The sequence below is a fragment of the Dasypus novemcinctus genome, chromosome 10 (genome assembly GCF_030445035.2).
Source record: "Dasypus novemcinctus isolate mDasNov1 chromosome 10, mDasNov1.1.hap2, whole genome shotgun sequence".
NCBI lineage: Eukaryota > Metazoa > Chordata > Mammalia > Cingulata > Dasypodidae > Dasypus > Dasypus novemcinctus.
The window spans coordinates 65,424,233-65,444,847 of NC_080682.1; the positions used below are offsets into that span (position 1 = coordinate 65,424,233).

General features: G+C 39.0%; 1 protein-coding gene and 1 long non-coding RNA gene across 6 annotated transcripts in view; one reads left to right on the plus strand and one right to left on the minus strand.

The window, feature by feature from the left end:
• Positions 1-15,560, plus strand: part of LOC105745732 (uncharacterized) — an 87,298-nt gene extending 71,738 nt beyond the window's left edge. The window contains exon 7 of the long non-coding RNA XR_009187611.1: positions 9,808-15,560. This is a non-coding gene — a long non-coding RNA (uncharacterized lncRNA). The remainder of the gene's footprint in view (positions 1-9,807) is intronic.
• BBOX1 (gamma-butyrobetaine hydroxylase 1) overlaps positions 15,552-20,615 on the minus strand; it is a 75,791-nt gene continuing 70,727 nt past the window's right edge. For all 5 annotated transcript variants that reach the window (XM_058305621.2, XM_058305622.1, XM_058305618.1 and 2 more), the window contains 2 exons: positions 18,064-18,230; positions 15,552-16,385 (listed from right to left, as the gene is read on the minus strand). In XM_058305621.2, the coding sequence (XP_058161604.1) occupies positions 16,225-16,385; positions 18,064-18,230 (328 nt within the window). In that variant the 3' untranslated portion in view covers positions 15,552-16,224. The remainder of the gene's footprint in view (positions 16,386-18,063; positions 18,231-20,615) is intronic.

Genomic DNA, 20,615 nt, shown 5'->3' on the forward strand with positions numbered 1-20,615 from the left:
ACTGTCCCTGTTTAAAGATTCCTTCCTCCTTTTAAATTTATTGAAAAGCTGCAAGAATAGTAAAAAGGACTTATGATGTATATGTATATATAAATATACATATATGTATATATAATTTACAATTTTTATTATTGTATTATTATTTCTGAAACATTAGAGAGTAGGTTGCAGATATGATACCCTGTTACTCCTAAATACTTCAAGAATGTGGTCCTATAAAACTATAGTATTGTTATAAGAACCAATATATTAACATCAATATAATACTACCACTCAAACCCAGATCCCATTTAAATTTTACTGCTTGTCCTAATAATGTTCTTTATAAACAGCATCATTTCCTATTTGTCCCATGGTCCATTCTAGGATCCCTGGGTGCATTCAGTTGTCAAATCTTTTCAGTCTTCTTTGATCTAGAAGATTTTCTCATTTTTTTAACCTGTCATTCATGACCTTGATATTTTTGAGGAGTATTAGCCAGTTACATTATACAATATTCCCCAATTTGTGTTGTATGATGTTTTTTCATGTTTAGATGAATGTTATGCAATTATTCTCCTTTTGGAACGAATTGTACAAAATAAATCTGCATTCATCTCAGTTCTTCATATAAGCAAATACATTTGCCTGTTTTCTTTTTTTAAATTTCTCTCCCCTTCCCTGACCACCCCGCCCCCGCTTGCCTGCTCCCTGTGTCCGTTTGCTCTGTGTTCTTCTGTGTCTGCTTGTATTGTTGTCAGCGGTGTCTCTTTTTGTTGTGTCATCTTGCTACATCAGCTCTCCGTGTATGCGGTGCCACTCCTGGGCAAGCTGAACTTTTTTTTTTTCATGCTGGGTGGCTCTCCTTATGGGGCGCACTCCTTGCACATGGGGCTCTCCTACATGGGGGACACCCTGTGTGGCATAGTACTGCTTGTGTGCATCAGCACTGTGTGTGGGCCAGCTCCTCATATGGGTCAGGAGGCTCTGGGTTTGAACCCTGGACCTCCCATGTGGTAGGCGGATACTCTATCTGTTAAGCCAAATCTGTTTCCCGCATTTGCCTATTTTAACCATTCCTTTTAATGTTAACTTTTATCACTCGATTAAAATGCTGATTTTACTTTATGGATAGAGTTAATTTATAAGTATTTTCCTTATTAATTAATAAGTAATTAATATATTTAAGTATTTTATGGGGATCTAATTTGAGACTATGTAAATATCTTTTTCCTTGACAAAATTTCACTTACTAGTTTCAGTATCCATTGATAATTTTTGTCTAAACCAATTATTTCTATTATAATAGTTTTCTAACTCCATAATTCTGTCTACATTTATTAATTAGCATCCTATTGTAAGGTAGAGTTTTCCATCTCCTCCATCTACTTATTTATATTAGTATGGACTCAGATTTATATAATCTGTTGCCACAGTCATTTATTTCATGCTCACATTGTCCCATATTTGGCCAGTGGAAGCCACTTCAAGTGCTCTTGTGACCTTTTGACATGGCCCATAATTCTTATGGCATAGCCTTCTTTGAGGCACAAGATATTTGAGCTCATCTCTCCTCTCCCTGTCTCAGCTTTGGAGTCATCCACTTTCCCCCAAAAATCTCTACTTCCCTTTACTAGAGAATGGCACTCAGCTCTGAACTGTTAGTAGTCAATGCTCCTGGTAACTGGGTGAATGAATGGCATGGTAATGAAGGATGATCTGACTGGTGACCCACTGTGTCCTTCTATAGATATTATTATTGGTGTGCAATGTCCTTCTTTGTCTCATGATTTTTGTGTTTTAAATGCTATTTTGACATATTAAGATGGCTAATTCAGATTTATTTTTGTTTTATACTTTTAGTTAAAAAAAAAAGATTATTTATTTATTTATTTATTTATTTCTCCCCATCCTCTTGTTGTTTGCACTTGCTGTGTCTGTTTGTCTTCCTTGTTTCTTTTAGGAGGCACCAGGAACCAAATCTGGGACCTTTGATGTGGGAGGGAGGTACCTAATTGCTTGAGCCACCTCTGCTCCCTGCTTTATTATGTCTCTCATTATGTTTTTCCTCTGCATCTCTTGTTGCATCATTTTGTTGTATCAGGTTGCTGCATCTGCCCATCTTCAGCTCACTGTCTTCTTTAGGAGGCACTGGGATCCGAACCAGTGACCTCCCATGTGGTAGGCAGGAACCCAGCTATATGAGCCACATCTGCTTCTCTGTACTTTCTTTATGTATCCATTTTTCATCCTGTGTCTTTTGCTTTTAAGTGTCTATGATAAGTAACATATTGTTGGATTAAAATAATCTTTTAAAAATTCCAAATGAGAGGGCCTTTCTTTTAATTTGTGAGTTGAATCATTTTATATTTATTGTAATCACTGTTTTATTTGGGCTTATTTTTGCAATCCTTTTTCATTTTGAAAATTTATTATATATTCTTTTTACCTGATTTCCTAATTCATTCTTTTTTTTTAAAATTTTATTCATTTTGTAAAAATATTACATTCAAAATATATGAGGTCCCATTCAACCCCACCACCCCCACCCCACCACTCCTCCCGCCCCCCCCCCCCCCCCCCAGCAACACTCACTCCCTTCATCATGACACATCCATTGCATTTGGTAAGTACATCTCTGGGCATCTCTGCACCTCATGGTCAATGGTCCACATCATAGCCCATACTCTCCCACGTTCCATCCAGTGGGCCCTGGGAGGATTTACAATGACCGGTGATTGTCCCTGAAGCACCATCCAGGGCAACTCCAAGTCCCAAAAACGCCTCCACATCTCATCTCTTCCTCCCATTCCCCACACCCATCAGCCACCATGGCCACTTTTCCCACACCAATGCCACCTTTTCTCTGTGGACCTTGGATTGGTTGTGTCCGTTGCACCTCTATGTCAAGAGGAGGCTCAGATTCCACATGGATACTGGATGCAGTCCTCCTGCTTTCAGTTGTAGGCACTCTAGGCTCCATGGTGTGGTGGTTGTCCTTCTTCAACTCCATCTTAGCTGAGTGGGGTAAGTCCAATAAATCAGAGTGTAGGAGCTGAAGTCTGTTGAGACTCAGGGCCTGGCTATCATATTGTCAGTCCAGAGATTCAAATCCCCTAAATATATCTTCAACCCCAACACCAACTACAATTCCAGGAAAGTAGCATGAAAGTCTTGTGAAAAGAGATCCCATCTGAGTCCAGTTCCATCACGCAGAAACACCAGCTCCAAAGAAGGGCCATCTGACATGGCAGTTAACCCCATCTGCCATGACCATAGAACCCGTGGGTCTCTTTAGCCCTCAAAGGAACCAATACCTGGGGTTGTATCTACTTTATCTGTCTCTTAGACTCTGCTCAGTTGTACATAAGGGCAATCCTTCTGACAACCTCCAGACTCTTTTTTAGAGACTTGTAGCCATATAAACTCATTTCTCCTTTCCATTTCCCCCTTACATTAGGTCAAACAGCATTTTAAAGTCATGTTATTATATGTAGACAGGGATATTCTGCTGATCTGCATTGAACCTTTAATTCAAGGTCATTTTCTAGTTGCATCATCAGTTGGTACTTGGTAGTGATCCCTTGGTGCCAGGAGTCATCCCCGGGTGTCATGTCCCACGCTGGGGGAAAGGCATTGCATTTACATGCTGAGTTTGGCTTCGAGACTGGCCACATTTGAGTAACATGAAGGCTGTCAGAAGGAAATTCCTAGGCACAGTGCTGCTCTAGGCCTTGTTCTTATTTCAGGCATATAGGCTCACAAGCATAGTCATTAGTATCATGGGCTCACTGTTGGGCCCTCATCCCTTCCTTATCGTTGCACCTGGGAGACTGTCGCTGCTCCCCTAGGGACTACGGCAGAGCACCCCCAGCCAGGAACCCAGTATCCCCCCAGCTGTAGTTTTTAATTTTTGCCACTATGAGTATATCCAAACATTACCATGCACCCTGGACATATGCCCTGTATAGCTCCCTGTCAGCCATATATCACCTGTCAATAGTATCCTATACCAGTATTCCTCCGCTGCCATTGTTGAACCACTCTGTGATCCAGAACTTCCTGAAAATTGAAGCCCAATATAATGTCAGGATCCCTTACTAGTAAAATGGAATATAGCGATGGGTTTAAAGGTTAGATATAGAATACGTGTTGATTTGGAAAAATTCTACATTCTATCTTTTTCTTTTCTTTTTTCCTAATTATTGAATTTCTCTTCACAAGAGCCCTAGATCACAGTAATTCATATATACAATACACAGTATTCCCACACATCTACCATAAAACCTTTTCCCTTCCACAGCGATATTCTTATAACTTATTCATATCATATTTACTTAAAGTGATGTACAGACTCTGAGACAATAGCTTTCAAACAAGGTGACATCTGTGCTTACATTGTGGTCCATACTTTAGGATATACAGTTTTCTAAATTTTTAGTTATCCTATGTTTTACATTATGGTTTACATTATTAGTCTGTTGTCCCCTATATGTTTATGATGTAAACGTTCAAAAAATATGAGGTCCCCATATACCTCCCACCCCCCCACCACACTCCTCCCCCCATAACAACAATCTCCTCCATCATCATGAGACATTCATTGCGTTTGGTGAATACAACTCTGAGCACCACTGCACATCATGGTCAATGGTCCACATCATGGCCCACATTCTCCCACAGTCCACCCAGTGGGCCATGGGAGGACATACAATGTCCAGTAACTGTCCCTGCAGCACCACCCAGGACTACTCCAAGTCCCGAAAACGCCCCCACATCTCATCTCTTCCTCCCACTCCCTACCCCCAGCAGCCACCATGGCCACTTTCTCCACACCATTGCCACATTTTCTTCGATTATTAATCACAATAGTTCATGAATAGAATATTAGTAAGTCCACTCTAATCCATACTCTATTGCTCCATCCTGTGGACCTTGGAATGGTTGTGTCCACTCCACATCTATATCAAGACGGGGCTTAGATTCCACATGGATGCTGGATGCAATTCTCCAGCTTTCAGTTGTAGGCACTCTTGGTTCCCTGGTGTGGTGTTTGACCTTCTTCACCTCCATGTTAGCTAAGTGGGGTAACTCAAATAAACCAGAGTGTAGGAACCATATTGTTTTTCAATGTTAATTTTAAAAGGAATATAATTAGTGGTTGATGTCAAGGGATGGGAAACAGCATCTTAGATTGTCTCAAGTGATTTTCCAGTTGGATCTTGGTTCAGTTTCTTTAGCAGAAAAAGCCCCAGTAAGGAATGACTTGACGATGGCTTCAGATGTGGTATATTTAAAATATATGATCAGGTATTCCTTTGGATCAAGGGAATGAACGTACATTATTCATCACCACCAGTGCTTTCAGTCCCACCCAAGAAAAATAGGCAGAATTTTAAGAAATTATTAAATGCTAACTTTCATGAGGGTTTCATTTTAATTCTGGTTGAACCAAATACTTCAAAGAACTAGTTTAAAATTTGAAATATTGAAATCATCAATAATTTTTCTTTTTACTTTCATGTTTATATTCACTGCATCCTTCTTCCTACCTACCCCTGGTCCAAAAACTAGGTTTTTCCATATATGATTTAAGTCAAAACAACCAGGGTGGTAAGAATTGCAATTTTGCAAAGGAAATGTGGTTTATATCTTAAAATGAAACTAAATATCTATATTCATTTCATCTTTTCAATCCCTTGTCCCACGACCAGTTAAAGAATTAGGCCCCTCTATGTATGACTTATCCAGAACAACTCGGGTGGTAAGACCTGCAATTTTGCATAAATATATTAAAAGGAAAACCTTGCGATTCATGTCTTTAAATATATAGTGAACACCAAGCAGCTGGGTCAGCACACTGATATTTCTTGGAGAGAAACTGTAGCAATATTTGAATTCATTAAACATCACTGACGGTGATGTTTTCCATATGGTTTCTAGAGAATGCAAAGCTTAGCTCAGGGCCACTGCTAACATCATTGGTTAAATAAGCCAAAAGGACCCTTTTCTGAATGCAGTGTAAATGTTTTCTCATTACATTGATTTCAACCATTTGAAAACATTTATAATCAGCTTCTTCCTGGCCACATCTTAGGATGATTTTGGGAGTGCCACCTTCTCTAAAAATAACAGGAAAGGAAAATTCCCATTCTTCTACTTATCAAATGTGAAACTTGTATAATTTCCAAAAGAAAAAAATCTGCTCTTCGAAGGTGATACTTTTCTATTTACTCAACAGCTATTCATTGAGTGTCTTCTGGGTCCTACTTACACCGGGTATTGTGAATACAACAATGCCAGTTCTGATATGTTTGCTGAGGAAGAAAAACAATTGAACAAATAACCAAGTAGAAAACCATTTGATTAAAGTGTGGTAAATGCTGCTAAGGAAAAGTTTAGTGTATAAGGAAAGTGTGTGGTAGACAAGAGGCTGGGAAAGAAGTATAACTTAACAGTGCTGAGAGAAGAATCTAGCTGCTGATCTTTAATACTAAGGAGCAGGGTAGGCTGGAGATTCTTGGCCACCCCTCTCTCTGCCACCATGTACCAAAAGAAAATAAGGAAATCTTTGAACCAGGAGAGTGAAGCAAGTGCAGATCATGGGAGGCTATTAAATGTTCCAGAGGCATTTTCAGTTAGGATTGAAATATTTCCTTCAGATCAAATGATCAGAGAGCTCTTTCTTAAAATGGTGGTCCGTGGACCACCTGCAGCCAAATCTTTGAGATTCCTGTTAAATATCCAGCTTCCTAGAGCCAGACCTATTGAATCAGAATGGGGGTGGATTAAGGGTCAGCATGTAAAACAAGCTTCCCAGGTGATTCTAAAGCAGTCTATAATTTGAGAACTTTTGCACTAATTTAGATTCTTATATCTATCAGACCCTCAAATGACCTCTGTGTCCTTTCACTTTTGTCTCTGAATCAATTCCAGGATTACTTCAAAGGGAATGTAAAGTAAAGCTGTTGGTCAGATAGTTGGAAGCAGCAAGCAGCTCACCCAATTCCACGTGACATGAAAAACCTTACAATGTGAAAAAGTGAAAATAGAACTGAACTGGAAACTGGAGTGTGCTTTAAATTTGACTTTTTTTGCTCACTGTATATGGCCATGGAAATTAATTTCTCCCCTCTGATTCTGTTTACTTGTTCAGAAAATGAGCAGCCTTTTCCGAACTTCAGTCGAGCACCACCTACAAAATATTACCACCTCTACTGTAATAATTTTCTTCTAGTAGTGAATTTAACTTGAAAAGAAACTTTATATCATTACCATAGATACAAAATCAACCATCATTTGCTATAATTAGAAGTCATCATGATAAAATATACGATAAAAACTAACTTTTAGAAAGGTTTATCCCAGAAACTCTAAAATAATCTCATCTACTATTAATGATATTGTTATCACACTTCAAAAAACAGTGAATTAAGTTATATTTCAGATCACTTCATCTTTTATAAATCTAAGCATTTATTCAGTATTATGCAAATGGTTATTTCCTTATTTGGGGGGTATCCAAACTTATGAAGCAATTTCTGAAAATTCAACCTTGAATGTGAAAAATGTCTTTTCTAAAACAGAAATGGCTTTTAATGTTACTCAAATATTTAATGAAATGCTTATATCAAGTATACAGTATTTAAGCAAAAAAATATTTTCCTTAATAACCTCTGCCCATCCCATCTGTCTTTTTTTTTTAAATCATTAAAACCAAATTGGAAATAGGACACGTATTAGAGTTTTAACAGAAGTGAAATTCTAAGTCTGGTCACAGTATACTCATTGTGCTTTCTTCAGGATGCTGGGTGGTGGGGTGGGAAAAGAGTTGGGAGGTGGGTGGGTGGTAAGACTCCCAGGGAGGTAGCTTCTAAAGGGACACTTTGTATAATTTCACACTGTTCTTCTGGGTCTTCACATTGCTTATTTAATGGTAAAATGGGGCAGCTTCCTGTAACACTCACCTCAACAATCATTACCAAAAGCATAATGGATCTGTGTTAATGACAACAAAATAATTGGTTGATTCAGTGGAAAACAAAGATAATGGGCACTATCATAAAGGCTGTAAGACTGAATTTGCTCGTTGTTAACAGGCAGTATTGAAGAGGAAAAGTGAATATAAACGCATCTCACTTAGAGGTAGTATTCTACCAAACAAGATGAAAATACTGTCTCCTCTACAGGGAAAAGGGTAGCACAACCTTTGCCTTTCTGAGACCTGTTGTGAGGAGAAGCAAGATAATGTGTTGAAAGTGTTTTAAAAGCTGTAAAAGGCTAACTGAAAATGGGAGGATTGCATCCAGCATCCAGGTGGAATCTGACCCTCCTCTTGACATAGAGGTGCAATGGACACAACCAATCCAATGTCCACATAGAAGAGGTGGCATTGGATTGGGAAAAGTGGACATAATGGACAAAGGGTGTGGGGAAAGGCAGGAAGAGATGAGAGGTGGAGGCGTCTTCGGGACGTGGAGCTGCCCTGGATGGTGCTTCAGAGGTAATCACCGGACGTTGTAAATCCTCACAGGGCCCACTTGATGGAATAGAGGAGAGTATGGGCCATGATGTGAACCAATGTATATGAGGTGCAGAGGTGCCCAGAGATGTACTTACCGAGTCCAGTGGATGTGTCATGATGATGGGAACGAGTGTTGTTGGGGGTGGGGGGAGAGGGGGGGTGGGGGGGTGGGGTTGAATGGGACCTCACATATATATTTTTAATGTAATATTATTACAAAGTCAATAAAAAATAAAAAAATTAAAAAAAAAAAAGCTGTAAAAGGCTAATAACCTATGTGTGCACATGTGTGTGTTAAAAAGTAATACATATTTTCCTTTTAAGTCTTACTACAAACTTTATAAGAATAGATTCTTAGTTTTTTAAGGGATGATCGCAGATCTCTATGAAAATATGATGAAATTATGGTCCTTTGATGCAGAAAAACCATACATCACATGCACAAATACACACACACTTTCACATATAATTTCAAGGTGTTCTTGAACTTTCTGAAGTCAAACTTCAGGGCCTAAGAGCCCATGAAAGAGATCAAAATCCTTCGATTAAGTAATGACTGGAGTCCGCCATACCATAGCCAGATATCGATATAACCAACATGGAAAACACTTTGTGCTATATATTTACATTAGATGCAAGGGGGAAAGTTCTATGAGAAAATGAGTGGATAAATTTATTTCATGTCCAGCTGAAAGAGGCTGGTGAAAAGTTACTTCTCATCAGAGACATTTACTGATGATTTATTCAACTGAATAATGGAGAACTCATTTAGCCCTCTAGGTAAGGGGATGTTTTAGGTAAGTCAATGGACTTATGTTGGTAGAGAATGGGAAAGACTTCTGAACCTAACTTGGTTATGTGCATCGATAAAATATGTTACACAAATTCTAGTCCTGGCACTAGACAGGGCTTCATTTAAGATGGAAAGATGGAAAGTACTCAAAGAACCAACCACTTTTACCCATTTATTCTGCTAACGTTTAAGCACTAGGAAAAATACCTCTTCCTGAAGGATTCACAATCTATTGGACACTGTTGGTTGCCTACCTAGCTTCTAGACACATGGCCTTCTTTTATTTCTTGAAGGGCACCATGCTGCCCGCTACTTCAGTGCCTTTCCACATGCCGTTGTCTCTGCTGCCTCACTCTCCTTTCCTGCATCTTCCCTTCATCTAGATAAGGCTATCATATCTAGAGCAGGCACTGATGGTTGCTTACACACCATCTATACTTAATCATCATCCTTTTTTAACTTTTTTTTAAAAAAAGATTTAATTTTTCTCTTCTCATTTTCTCTCCTCTAGGTTTCACCGGTTTTAATCCTGAAGGCCTCTGATTGGGAGAGACGTTCCTTGTCAATTGTACCACCTCAGTTCCTGGTTTCTGCAGTACTTCACCTTGACTCTCCCTTTTGCCTCTCTTTTGATGCATCATCATTTTGCTGCGTGACTCACTTGTGTGGGGCACTGGATCACCATGGGGGGATTTGCGTAGGCACTCATGCGGGCATTGGCTCACCACACAGGCACTCGCATGGGCACTGGCTTGGGCACACTCTCTCTTCTTTTACACCAGGAGGCCCCAGGAATTGAACCCAGCTCCTCCAATATGGTAGGCAGAAGCTCTGTCAGTTGAGCCACATCCACTTGCCCCTCTAAACTTCTCCACATAATCAAGTAAAACAGGCATAAAGATCATTTCTGTATCTCCCCGGGCAGATTCTGGCTCATGTTAATTAGTCATAGACATCCCATTGTCCCTTGCCAATGAATGGTTTAGGAAGGAACATTTGACCCAGTTCTGTTTGTGGAGACATGGAGGGGTTCTAGGAAAGGTTTTCCTGCTCCCAAGAGAGAGAGAGAGGAAAATTCAGTTTTGTTCTTACTCTCCACATCACTGTTTGTAGATGTGATGCCCTAAACTCTTGCAGCCATTTTACTAACAGCCTGAGGATAAAGCCTGTATGAGAAGAATGACAGAACCAAGAGAGTTACAGAGAAGCAGAACTGGAGTCCTGACATACAATATTGGAAGCCTGCCCTACTCTTAGACTTGTTGTGTGAGATAAAAAATTTCCTTAATATTGGAGGCATATTTCTATTAATTGAGGCCAAATATACCCTAATTGTATATCCTTCTCATCAAACAACTCAAAAGTCATGTTTTCAGGGAAGACTTCTCTGAGCCCCACTTCTAAAATCAGGCCCATTCCCTTATTTTATGCTCTCTTGGCCTCTTGGACTTTTCCTCCATAACATTTGTCACAGTTTGTAATTATTTCTATGATTATTTGGTCAGTGCCTGGTATTCCCACCAGCCCATCAGCTCCATGAGGGCCCGTATATCTATCTTACTCATCACTGTATTCCCCTGCCCCAGCACAGTGCCTGGCAAATAGTAGGTGCTCATATACATTGCTAGAATGAATGAGTGAATGCATGAATGCATATGCATGGTTCAGAGGGAGCAGAGGAAAGGGTACTTAATCCTGACTGGAAGGATTCAGGGAAGGTGAAGCTCGAGCTGGATTTTGAAAGAGGGAGTGGAGTTTTCCAGGCCTAAAGGGTGGTAGGAAAGGGCATTCCAGACAGCTGGAAAAATATTTGTAGAGAACTGGAGGTACACTACAAGCTATAAAGTCTCACTAAATCACATTTTCAGTGCAAGCACTTTGGGTTCAAGTCTATTCCCAAAATAGTAAGGTGTATTTTTGTTTATAAAATGTCTTCCGTTTCATAGTTTGAACTTGTGAACAGAGAAGTTATTCTCAGCATCACTCTGTTTCTCAAAAGACTTCCTTCTTTTATATAAATTCCTTTTGCAAATATTCATTTGTTTATAGTGGGGGACAAATAGAAAGCAAAGAAGGTGCTTTGTGGCATGTCGTTCTGGTGACCTGTGGAGTTATTCCGATTAACCAGCCAAGCAGCTTACATTCTCCAAGTCAAATCAGAGAAGTGGAACAGACAGTCAGAGTCCACACTGCCAAATAAGGGTAAATTCTAATCCAAGTTACATCAGGTCTATTATGAGTTTGGGGGAAAGTCAAATCTTTAGACTATTATATCCAGGAAACCTAATCATCTTCAGTCGAAACTAGCTGCTGTGGCCCATAATATGTCATGTCCTATATAACACTTCAGAAATTGTTGTAACTGCATCCAATCCTTCGTCCCTCTTTTCCAGGGCAGAAATAATTGTGTAAAAGAGAAAGAAAGAACCAGGTCAAGGGGTGGTAACTCGGATTGCTGTCTTCTACAGACAATATATTATACATAAGAGGTCTAGCTGATTTTGAATGTAAGCCACCACTGGTTCTTTATGTCCTGGTTGTAAATGATTCCATAAACTGGGCCAATATTGTTAGTTTATCATTACATGAGGTATCATTACAGTTTGTGACTTTGGTCACAAGTGCTAAAATGTCTCCAGAAAAAGAAATGATGATTTCACTCACCATTTATATACTTTCCAAATGTAGATCTCTAATCCAGGTCTCTGTCCTGAGTGCTATGTGTATATATCCAACTGCCAAATGGCAACCCAAGCTTGGCCTGTTCAAAACTGAATTCATTTTTTTTCCCCACAAGCTTACTTCTGCTATCGTGGCTTCTCTCCCAGTGTATGGGATCATCACCATTAACCCATATTCACTCATTAGTATCCTGAGAGATAGACTAGACTTCACCCTCATTATTCCAATTGAGTGGGTCATCAAATCCTATTGATTTAGCCCTCCAGGTATCTTTCCATTCCCTCTCCCACTGTTCTAATTCAGTCCTTAATATCTCATCTGGCTTCCTCTAGTAACCTTGTAAGTATATTTATAACCCCTAGTCTTGCCCATTTATAATCCCTCCACAATGAAGCCAGATGGGTCTTGAAAAATCAAATATCTGATTCAGGCATCTCGCTACTTAAAATTTTTAAACAGTGCCCCATAGCGTTTAAGATAAAACACTAACTTCCTAATCTAACATATATATAGAGAGAGATCCTTCAAGACTTGGCCCTGTCTATGTCTCCAGCCTCATATGTCTCTCCTCACCCTCATCCACTCTCTTCCACTACAACCTCTGTTGTTATAGCTAACAATAATTCACATCTATTGCATCCTTACCCTGAGACAACAACTACTCTAAATCATTTACATCAGTATTTTCCAAACTTCTTCATCATGCATATCACTGAGATTCTTGCTAAAAATACAATTCCTGACCTTCATCTCAGACCCATTGAATCATAATTTTCAGGGAAGAGGTCTGGGAAGCTGTATTTTTAAAAAGTATCATGTTTGAAACTAGTGTCTGGGAAATTTGGGAAAATACAGCTTTACGTGAAACTTCATTTTAACTTCATAAAAATTCAGTGAGATTAGCACTATTATTAGTCCATTTATAGATTAAAAAAAGCCCACAGCTGATGGGGGGGGACATTGATTTGTTCACAGACACATGGCTAACTGATTGGCCTTATTAGGTGTTTTTTAAAAAAATGTTTAACTTTTATTTATTTTTTATTGGCATTATTAGGTTTTGAATACATGTCCAACTCTAGAGTTTATACCACAACTGTTACCAGATTTTATTTAGGTTCTTGGCTATGTCATAGAAATGAATTTCAAGAGCATGCCAGGTGTCTTAGGCCAGTAATTATTCAGGTAAGGAGGGAAGAGAAATGGGAGAAAATAACAGAACAGGGGTTGCCGGTAGAGAGGAAGGGTGTGAAAAGGGATAAAGAGGACTGATTTACAGACTACAATTCCCTATTATAGGTTGTAAATACCCATGTTTTACTTGCGTGGCAACATGGCAGAGGAAGAATGGCGAGAACAGTGTGCAGAGAGCAGGAACAGGTTCAGAGGAAAGAGAGCAGAGCGCAAGTGAGCTCAGGCCTATGCCTGGCTTTTAAACTGTTAATTATTCCACCCTTTGCTAATGGTAGGGGAGGGGTTCCAGCTGTTTGCTGTTTTAAGTGATTACCCCACCCATCGATCCCTTATGAGGGCCCCATGATAAAGTCCTTGGGGAAATCCAGAAGGTCTTTGTTCTGAATAGTAGAATCTTGGGGGTGGGGGTCTTCCAGCAGCCATCTTGGGGGTTGTTGATGTCCATGTGGACTCTCTGCCGGGTTCCAGATCTGTCTATTGATTCCCTAGCTTACTAGCCTGCTTCACAACCATGCTCTCCTACCTCCACTTGAAGTCAACACATGCACTGTGTTCATTGTCACTTTTCTGTGTTTCTTCTGCCCTTTAACCTGGAAAGTCATTTTCCCATCTTTTCCTGGCTAACTGCTATTAATCTTCACAATTCAGCTCAGACCAAAGCTCTGCTTAGCCTCCCAGTTTGCCTTGATTGTTTTCCTATGCACTATTTGGTTAACACAGCACATTGTCATCTATTTCCTTATCTGTTCCCCTACAAGATGATGAACAGGCACATTTCAAGTCCTTCTACATCCTTAGTCTAGCAGAGAGCTTGACATATGCCAAGTATGTGCTAAACATCTGCAGAATGAGTAGAAGTATAATAAGTCAATTTAACTTGGCAAGGGCCTGGGGTTTAGATGTGGTGAGTGGATTTTTTGTTTTTGTTTTGTTTCCAACAAATTATTTGTTTCTAGATTTTTTTTTTTCAAAGATTATTTTATTTCTCTCCCCTTACCCCACCCCCCAGTTGTCTGTTCTTTGTGTCCATTTGCTGCGTGTTCTTGTCCGCTTCTGTTGTTGTCAGCGGCATAGGAATCTGTGTTTCTTTTTTTGTTGCCTCACCTTGCTGTGTCAGCTCTCCATGTGTGCAGCGCCATTCTTGGGCAGGCTGTACTTTCTTTCGCGCTGGGCGGCTCTCCTTACGGGTGAACTCCTTGCACGTGGGGCTCCCCTACATGGGGAACACCCCTGCATGGCAGGGCACTCCTTGCGCGCATCAGCGCTGCGTGTGGGCCAGCTCCACACAGGTCAAGGAGGCCCGGGGTTTGAACCACGGATCTCCCATGTGGTAGATGGACGCCCTAACCACTGGGCCAAGACTGCTTCCCTGTTTCTGGATTTTGACTGTTGCCTCTTTGAATGGAGTCATGCCCCTTTTGAATTTACCTGTTTTTATCCAAGGGGAATCTGAGGAGAGATGGGATTGGGGACCCAACCCTTTCCTTTGAAAGTCCAGAGGAACGAAACGTTTGATATAGTAGGTCTGATAGGAAGATTAGCTAATAGGAAAGGACAATGAAAGCCCCAGGAAGTGGCAGCACAAGAAGGGAAGGGGTGTCTGAACTGACATGATATGGACTCAATACCAGAGTCCGGAGTGTCAGAAGGGAGTACTAACAGGAGCTTTAAGCATGCTAGATTCAGACAACCCATGGCAGACTTGTGGAAATTGTAACTGGTGTGAAGCAAAAGTTAAAACACAGATGAAGTAATGTTTTCACTAGCTCTTAAAGCAGCAGACAGGATCTGCAGTGGTTAAAATTTTTAAAACAAGTGACTAGGTTAGGTTAAAAAATATATGGACTAAAAATCTGTGTCTGGCCACAATGTCAGTAAATGGTAATACTGAAACTTCCGTTTTTATCAGGGTTAGGGAAGTGATGGGTTCAGCAGAAGTGGAACTTCCATGGCTGACAGTGACATGGATGTTTCACCACTGGCGTGAACCTGAGGCCAGCAGGTGAGTTTTCCAGAGGTTGGCTGATGTGTCCATTAATGTGCATTGCCTGCATCCTGGTTCAATCTTTCCCAGTTGTTTGCTGATGGCAAGGAATGAAGTGAACTTTTTTGAAGACAGGCAGGCATAAGCAATGCTGGCAGTCCTGGAGAATATTTTGGCAAGAGAACTTTAGGAGAGTAGATTTTCTGTTAATTTGCCATCCTTATGTATGGTGTCATAATATAAGTATTAAAGGAGCTATTGAAATCACCAGGTTTGTGACATCTGGACATTTGGCTAATACCATTCTATGAAAATATAAAGCTTTTTTCCCTAGGCATCCTGGAGACAGTCATCAGACATGAAATATGAGACTACAGGAAACAGGAGCTGAAACGTTTGATTAGAGACAAGTTTTATTTGAAAAATTGCATTTAAAACAGAAAGCTCTATTTGAATAAAGTTTTTATTTGGTACAAAAACTATTTGTAGTCATTCTGGAGACTCTCATTTCTGAACAGAAGAATTAAGACTATACATGCAACAGAAGAGAAGGATGCTTTATTTGAAAAAGGGAGAGCACTGATGCAAGATCCAAAAAGTTTACGAAGAATTATATATTTTAATATGGTTAAAAGGGGGAAATCTGGGGTTGTATATATATCACTAAGATCAAAATAAAAGAAAATCCATCGGACTGTACAACACAGTGAATCCTAAGGTGAACCATGGACTACAGTTAAGAGTACAACTATAAAAATATTCTTTCATCAACTGCAACAAATATTCCATACTAATGCAGGGTGTTAATAATAGGGTGGAATATGGGAACTCTGTATTTTGTGCATGATTGTTCTGTAAACCTACAAATTCTCTAATTACAAAGAAAAAGTTGATGATGTATATGATGAAAAAGAAAAGAGTACTCTTAAGAGAGAGTTTACATGCTCAATATTAAAGAACTTAATATGCAAAGGATTTGGATCATGGTCTGTGAAGACAAATAACCTTCCCATATTTTACAAAATATACTCATTAGAATCTTACTAAAGTTGTAGACTTAATGTAAATTCAGTTTACATTCTGGACCCTCTGTCTTAAGATACGAAGCCTTGACATTACCACATCCCAGTCTGCATAAGCTCCTTCTAGATGGCGGGCTATCTCAGTTCCTGCTTCATAGCTACGTCGTCCATGAAGTAAGCGCCAGTTATCAAAAGTAATCACATCACCTGGATAAAAATATTTTTTTCAATATTAATAAGCGTGTATTAAAAATTTTTATAGCTTGAAAATATAACTTGCAAAACACTGCTGCTACTTGGTTTCCATTTAAAAATCATATGCTTAATTCTTTATAGAAAACAGCACATTTTCTTTTTCTTTTCAGTCAGGCCACAGGATGTAAAACTGCTTTAGGTCTTATGACATTTAAATTTCACAGCCTGGTAGTTCTCCTGCAGGTGCTTTTTATAATTGTATTACCTAAAAATTATCTCTGTATAAACCTCTACAATTTTTCTTACTGAATGTTATTTATCCCTCCTCTCAAATAATTATTTAATATTTATCTCAAATAATTAAAAGATCCTGACATTCTTAGTTTGTCTTCTATGTTCCTAGTGTTTTATGCACATTATTTCTAATCCTTATGAGAACCTGAAAACAGTATTATCTTGTCTTTCATAGGTGAGAAAACTGAGGTTCTAAGAAGTTGAAGGATTTGCCCAAAGTCACACAGCTATTAAATGGTAGAGCTCAGATTCCATCTCCTGTTTTTTCAGATTCTATTCCCATCATGTTTCCATTTTTATGCCCTCTTTTAAAATCAATCTGTTGCGATTACATGCCAGTAGATTTATAGAGGCTTTTAGTATTATTTTATTATGCCAGATGATCAGTTTAACAAGTAATCACAAGTGAAAAGAATCTTCCACTTGGCCAAATCAACAGCAGAGAGAAATTCTATCTTTTATTATAGTTATCAAAATATCAAAAATATAAAAAGCCTTGAGTTTGGTGGCATTTTACTTCAAGTAGATATGGTTCAGATAAAAAACAATGCTTTCTGTTCCTTTATTTCAAGTAGCTGAAATAGTACATGTATTCTTTTATTTTCACTAGTACTGTGTCTTCCAGTAAGCTTACTAAAACTTTACTATTGTTCTTTTAAGTGAGAATCATGAGAATACTTTTTATTTGTTCACCAAGATAGAAGACTTAAAGCCTCAGTTGAATTGATCTGCTATCAGAATAAAAAATATAAGACATTGATCTATCACATGGTATTTCATTTGGCCTATAATTTGTGTTTCAAGTATTCTTTAGGTTGGAAGTTCTTAAATTTTGGTGTACTTAAGGGTTACCTGAGAAGCTTGTAAAAATGAATATTTTTGAGCCTAGAGAATCAACAGAGCAGGGGTGGGAGCAGACACTGCTTACTAAGATTCTGTTGTAGTGTTCCACATAATTCACCTGAGGAAAAACTGCCCTAGATAATGCTCGAGATCATGTCTTCTTAAAATTTCTCCCCCCTCCCTCTATTGTCTGCTCTCTGTATCCATTCACTGTGTGTTCTTCTGTGTCTGCTTGTATTCTCATTAGGATCTCACTGATCCTGGGACCTTCCAGAATGGGAGAGAGACGATCATTCTCTTGCACCACCTCAGCTCCCTGGTCTGCTGCATCTCTTACCTCTCCTCTTTGTCTCTTTAAGTTGCACCATCTTGCTGTGCCAGCTCTCCACATGGGCTATCTTGCCTTCTCCAGGAGTCCCTGGTTATCAAACCTTGGACCTCCTATATGGTAGATGGGAGCCCAATTGCTTGAGCCACATCTGTTTCCCTTGAGATCATTAAGGTTGAAGAAAAATCAATCCTTTCAATTGTTTGAGAAAATGTATTCACTGACCTGGATTCATCTTGAAGGTAACCTTGGATTCTTTGCAGTTCATGAGGTCAACAAACTCCTTCAAAGCAGCATAAAATGGCTGAACTCTTTCAACAGGTACATCAAATATTGTGTCTCTAGTTGCATTATTGAAGTTGATGCGGACCACTTGGCCTTTATCATCTATCCTAGTTCATTTAAGAAAAAAATTTAAAAATATAATTCATGAAGTATCCATTCACATTTCTCAAGGTCTGTTCCCATTGGAAGATATTTCTGAAACACAGTCTTATAGAATCCAAATACAGGTACAGAAGATAGTAAGGTTACCTGTGTTACAAAGTATTCATTTTTTTTTTTTATTCATTCATTTAGCAAATATTTTTTTTGAAATTTTAGTGTTAGTACCAGGATGATTCAAAGTAATTTAAAACAAATGTTACTCAGAGATTCATGTTAAACAGTTTTTGGGCTTGGTGAAATTAATATTCATTGTTATTTAAAACAGTAGTCTTTAAAAAGTTAAAATCCTTTTATGCTACAGGGTTATAGTTAAATCATTTTATGTTTCACGTATTGGAGTTCTAAATATGATTTTATTGGGGATGTGGGGTGGGAAGAAAGTTCTTTTCTTTATAAAGTTTGAAAACTACTGCTTTAATTCAATCCCTAGTTTAAAGGTGGGACACTGAGGCACAGAAAAATGAAGAGACTAGTATGAGTTACCTTCTTTCTATCTATCTGCCTTTCTACTACCTATTTTAGTGTAAAAGCTTCTAGAATATCAGTATTCAATGTTGTATTCCCAGCATTCAACATAGACCATGGAGATAGCACATGGTTAATAAATGTTTGTTGCACATGCACCTCTCTATATTTTTTAGTACCTTGGAAGAATATCAAGGTCTTTTTTATATGTTAGGAGATACTAATGTTGTGATCTCTATACCCTGTCCTAGAATATGGATCATGATCACAGCAAGGTGAGATAATATAGCTTTTGATATAAGGAAAGATATCATAATTTCTGAATTTAAGCTGTGGTTGTTATAATTAGCAAGGCATGAGCATCACCCAGACACAGAGAGGCAAAAGGAGAAGAAAATGGTTTTGTAGCTTATTGGGAAGGTAGATCTTCAGCCAGTCCTAAAGCATCAACCAACTTTATCTTTTCTTTAAGTAGAAAGAAGAGGGATGTTTACAAACAGAAGGTGGAAAAGGATGGTTGTAAAGTGCCTAAGATTATTCCTGGGAACAGTGTCTCTGGAGGGCCAGCCAAGGAGGTGGAACTGGGAGCCAATGGCTGACTGGGGTCAAAGCCTGGTGGGTCAGAACAAACAGACTGTCATGTGTGCCAGGGATTGATGTCCATGGACTGGGATCAAGGTCATATTGAGCTGACCAGTCGTACAGAGTGAGTCATTGTGAAAGCATCAGAGTACAGGAGGAAGGATTTTACTGTGGTGTACAAACAGTGGCTGCCAGAGTTCCTGTGCCCAGTTCCTCAGATTAAAATGAAACCCTCTGAGCTGATGACAATTGCAATGGAAGACACTAAGAATTGGTGATTAGGACCAACATTTGCTTATTGGATAGTGACTGCAAATTATCTTTTGAACCCACAGAAGGAAAGAAAGTGAAAAGAAAGAGCAGATTTTCAAAAAGGCTCTCAGTCATGGGGAGTGGATGTAGCTCAGTGGCTGAGGACCTTCTTCCCATGTATGAGGTCTTGGGTTCAAGCCCTGGTATCTCCTAAAAAAAAAAAAATCTCTCAGTCTCTTAAAACCTGAATTTGCATATATTGATAAGAATATGAGGATGACTGAATACTTAGAGACCTAATGTGTCCTTTTCCCACCTCCACCATTTTCATATAGCTAGAGAATTCTTTGGGCCTTCAGGATGTGGCTTTATTAACAAAGAATCAAGGAGAAGATAAGTCAGTAGAAAAGAGTGTGACCCTCAAAGATTTAGTGGTAAAAAGGGCAATATCTGACCTTTCAATTGCCCCTTTACAGTTTATTTGTTGGTTTCTTGGACAACTTCTGAGGCCATTTTGCCTTTTAATCTTATCTTCAAGGTTATAGCCCTATTGTTCCTGAACCACTTTCCTTCTTCTTGCTCTGTCACATGTTCCATGTACATGAAAATTATACCCTCTGTGTAGTCTTTTGTGTTACTGGAAGGATGTCATGACTTTGGAACTTGCTAGGAATCTTCCATACATGTCATCCTGACAATCTGCTTCGTTTTCCATTAAGACCATGGCTCATTCACTTGAAGGGTTTGGCTGGTTATGAGCTATCTATTTTAGAGTACATGCATATATCCTTGCATGTCAGTGAAATGAATTTCATAATTAATAAATCTAATTAAAATAAAAATTGTGTGTTCCATAGAACATTGTATTATGCTTTCATTTCCAAGAGATCTATATACTTTTAAAATACCCACTGCTTTTTGTGTAAAAGTCCAATATAGTCCCTGCCTCCTTTCACCTGGAGTTTACCCTATCTGGGAAGCCAAGACACAAATGCATTATTTAGCATCCTCAGCCATGATATGAGGGAAAA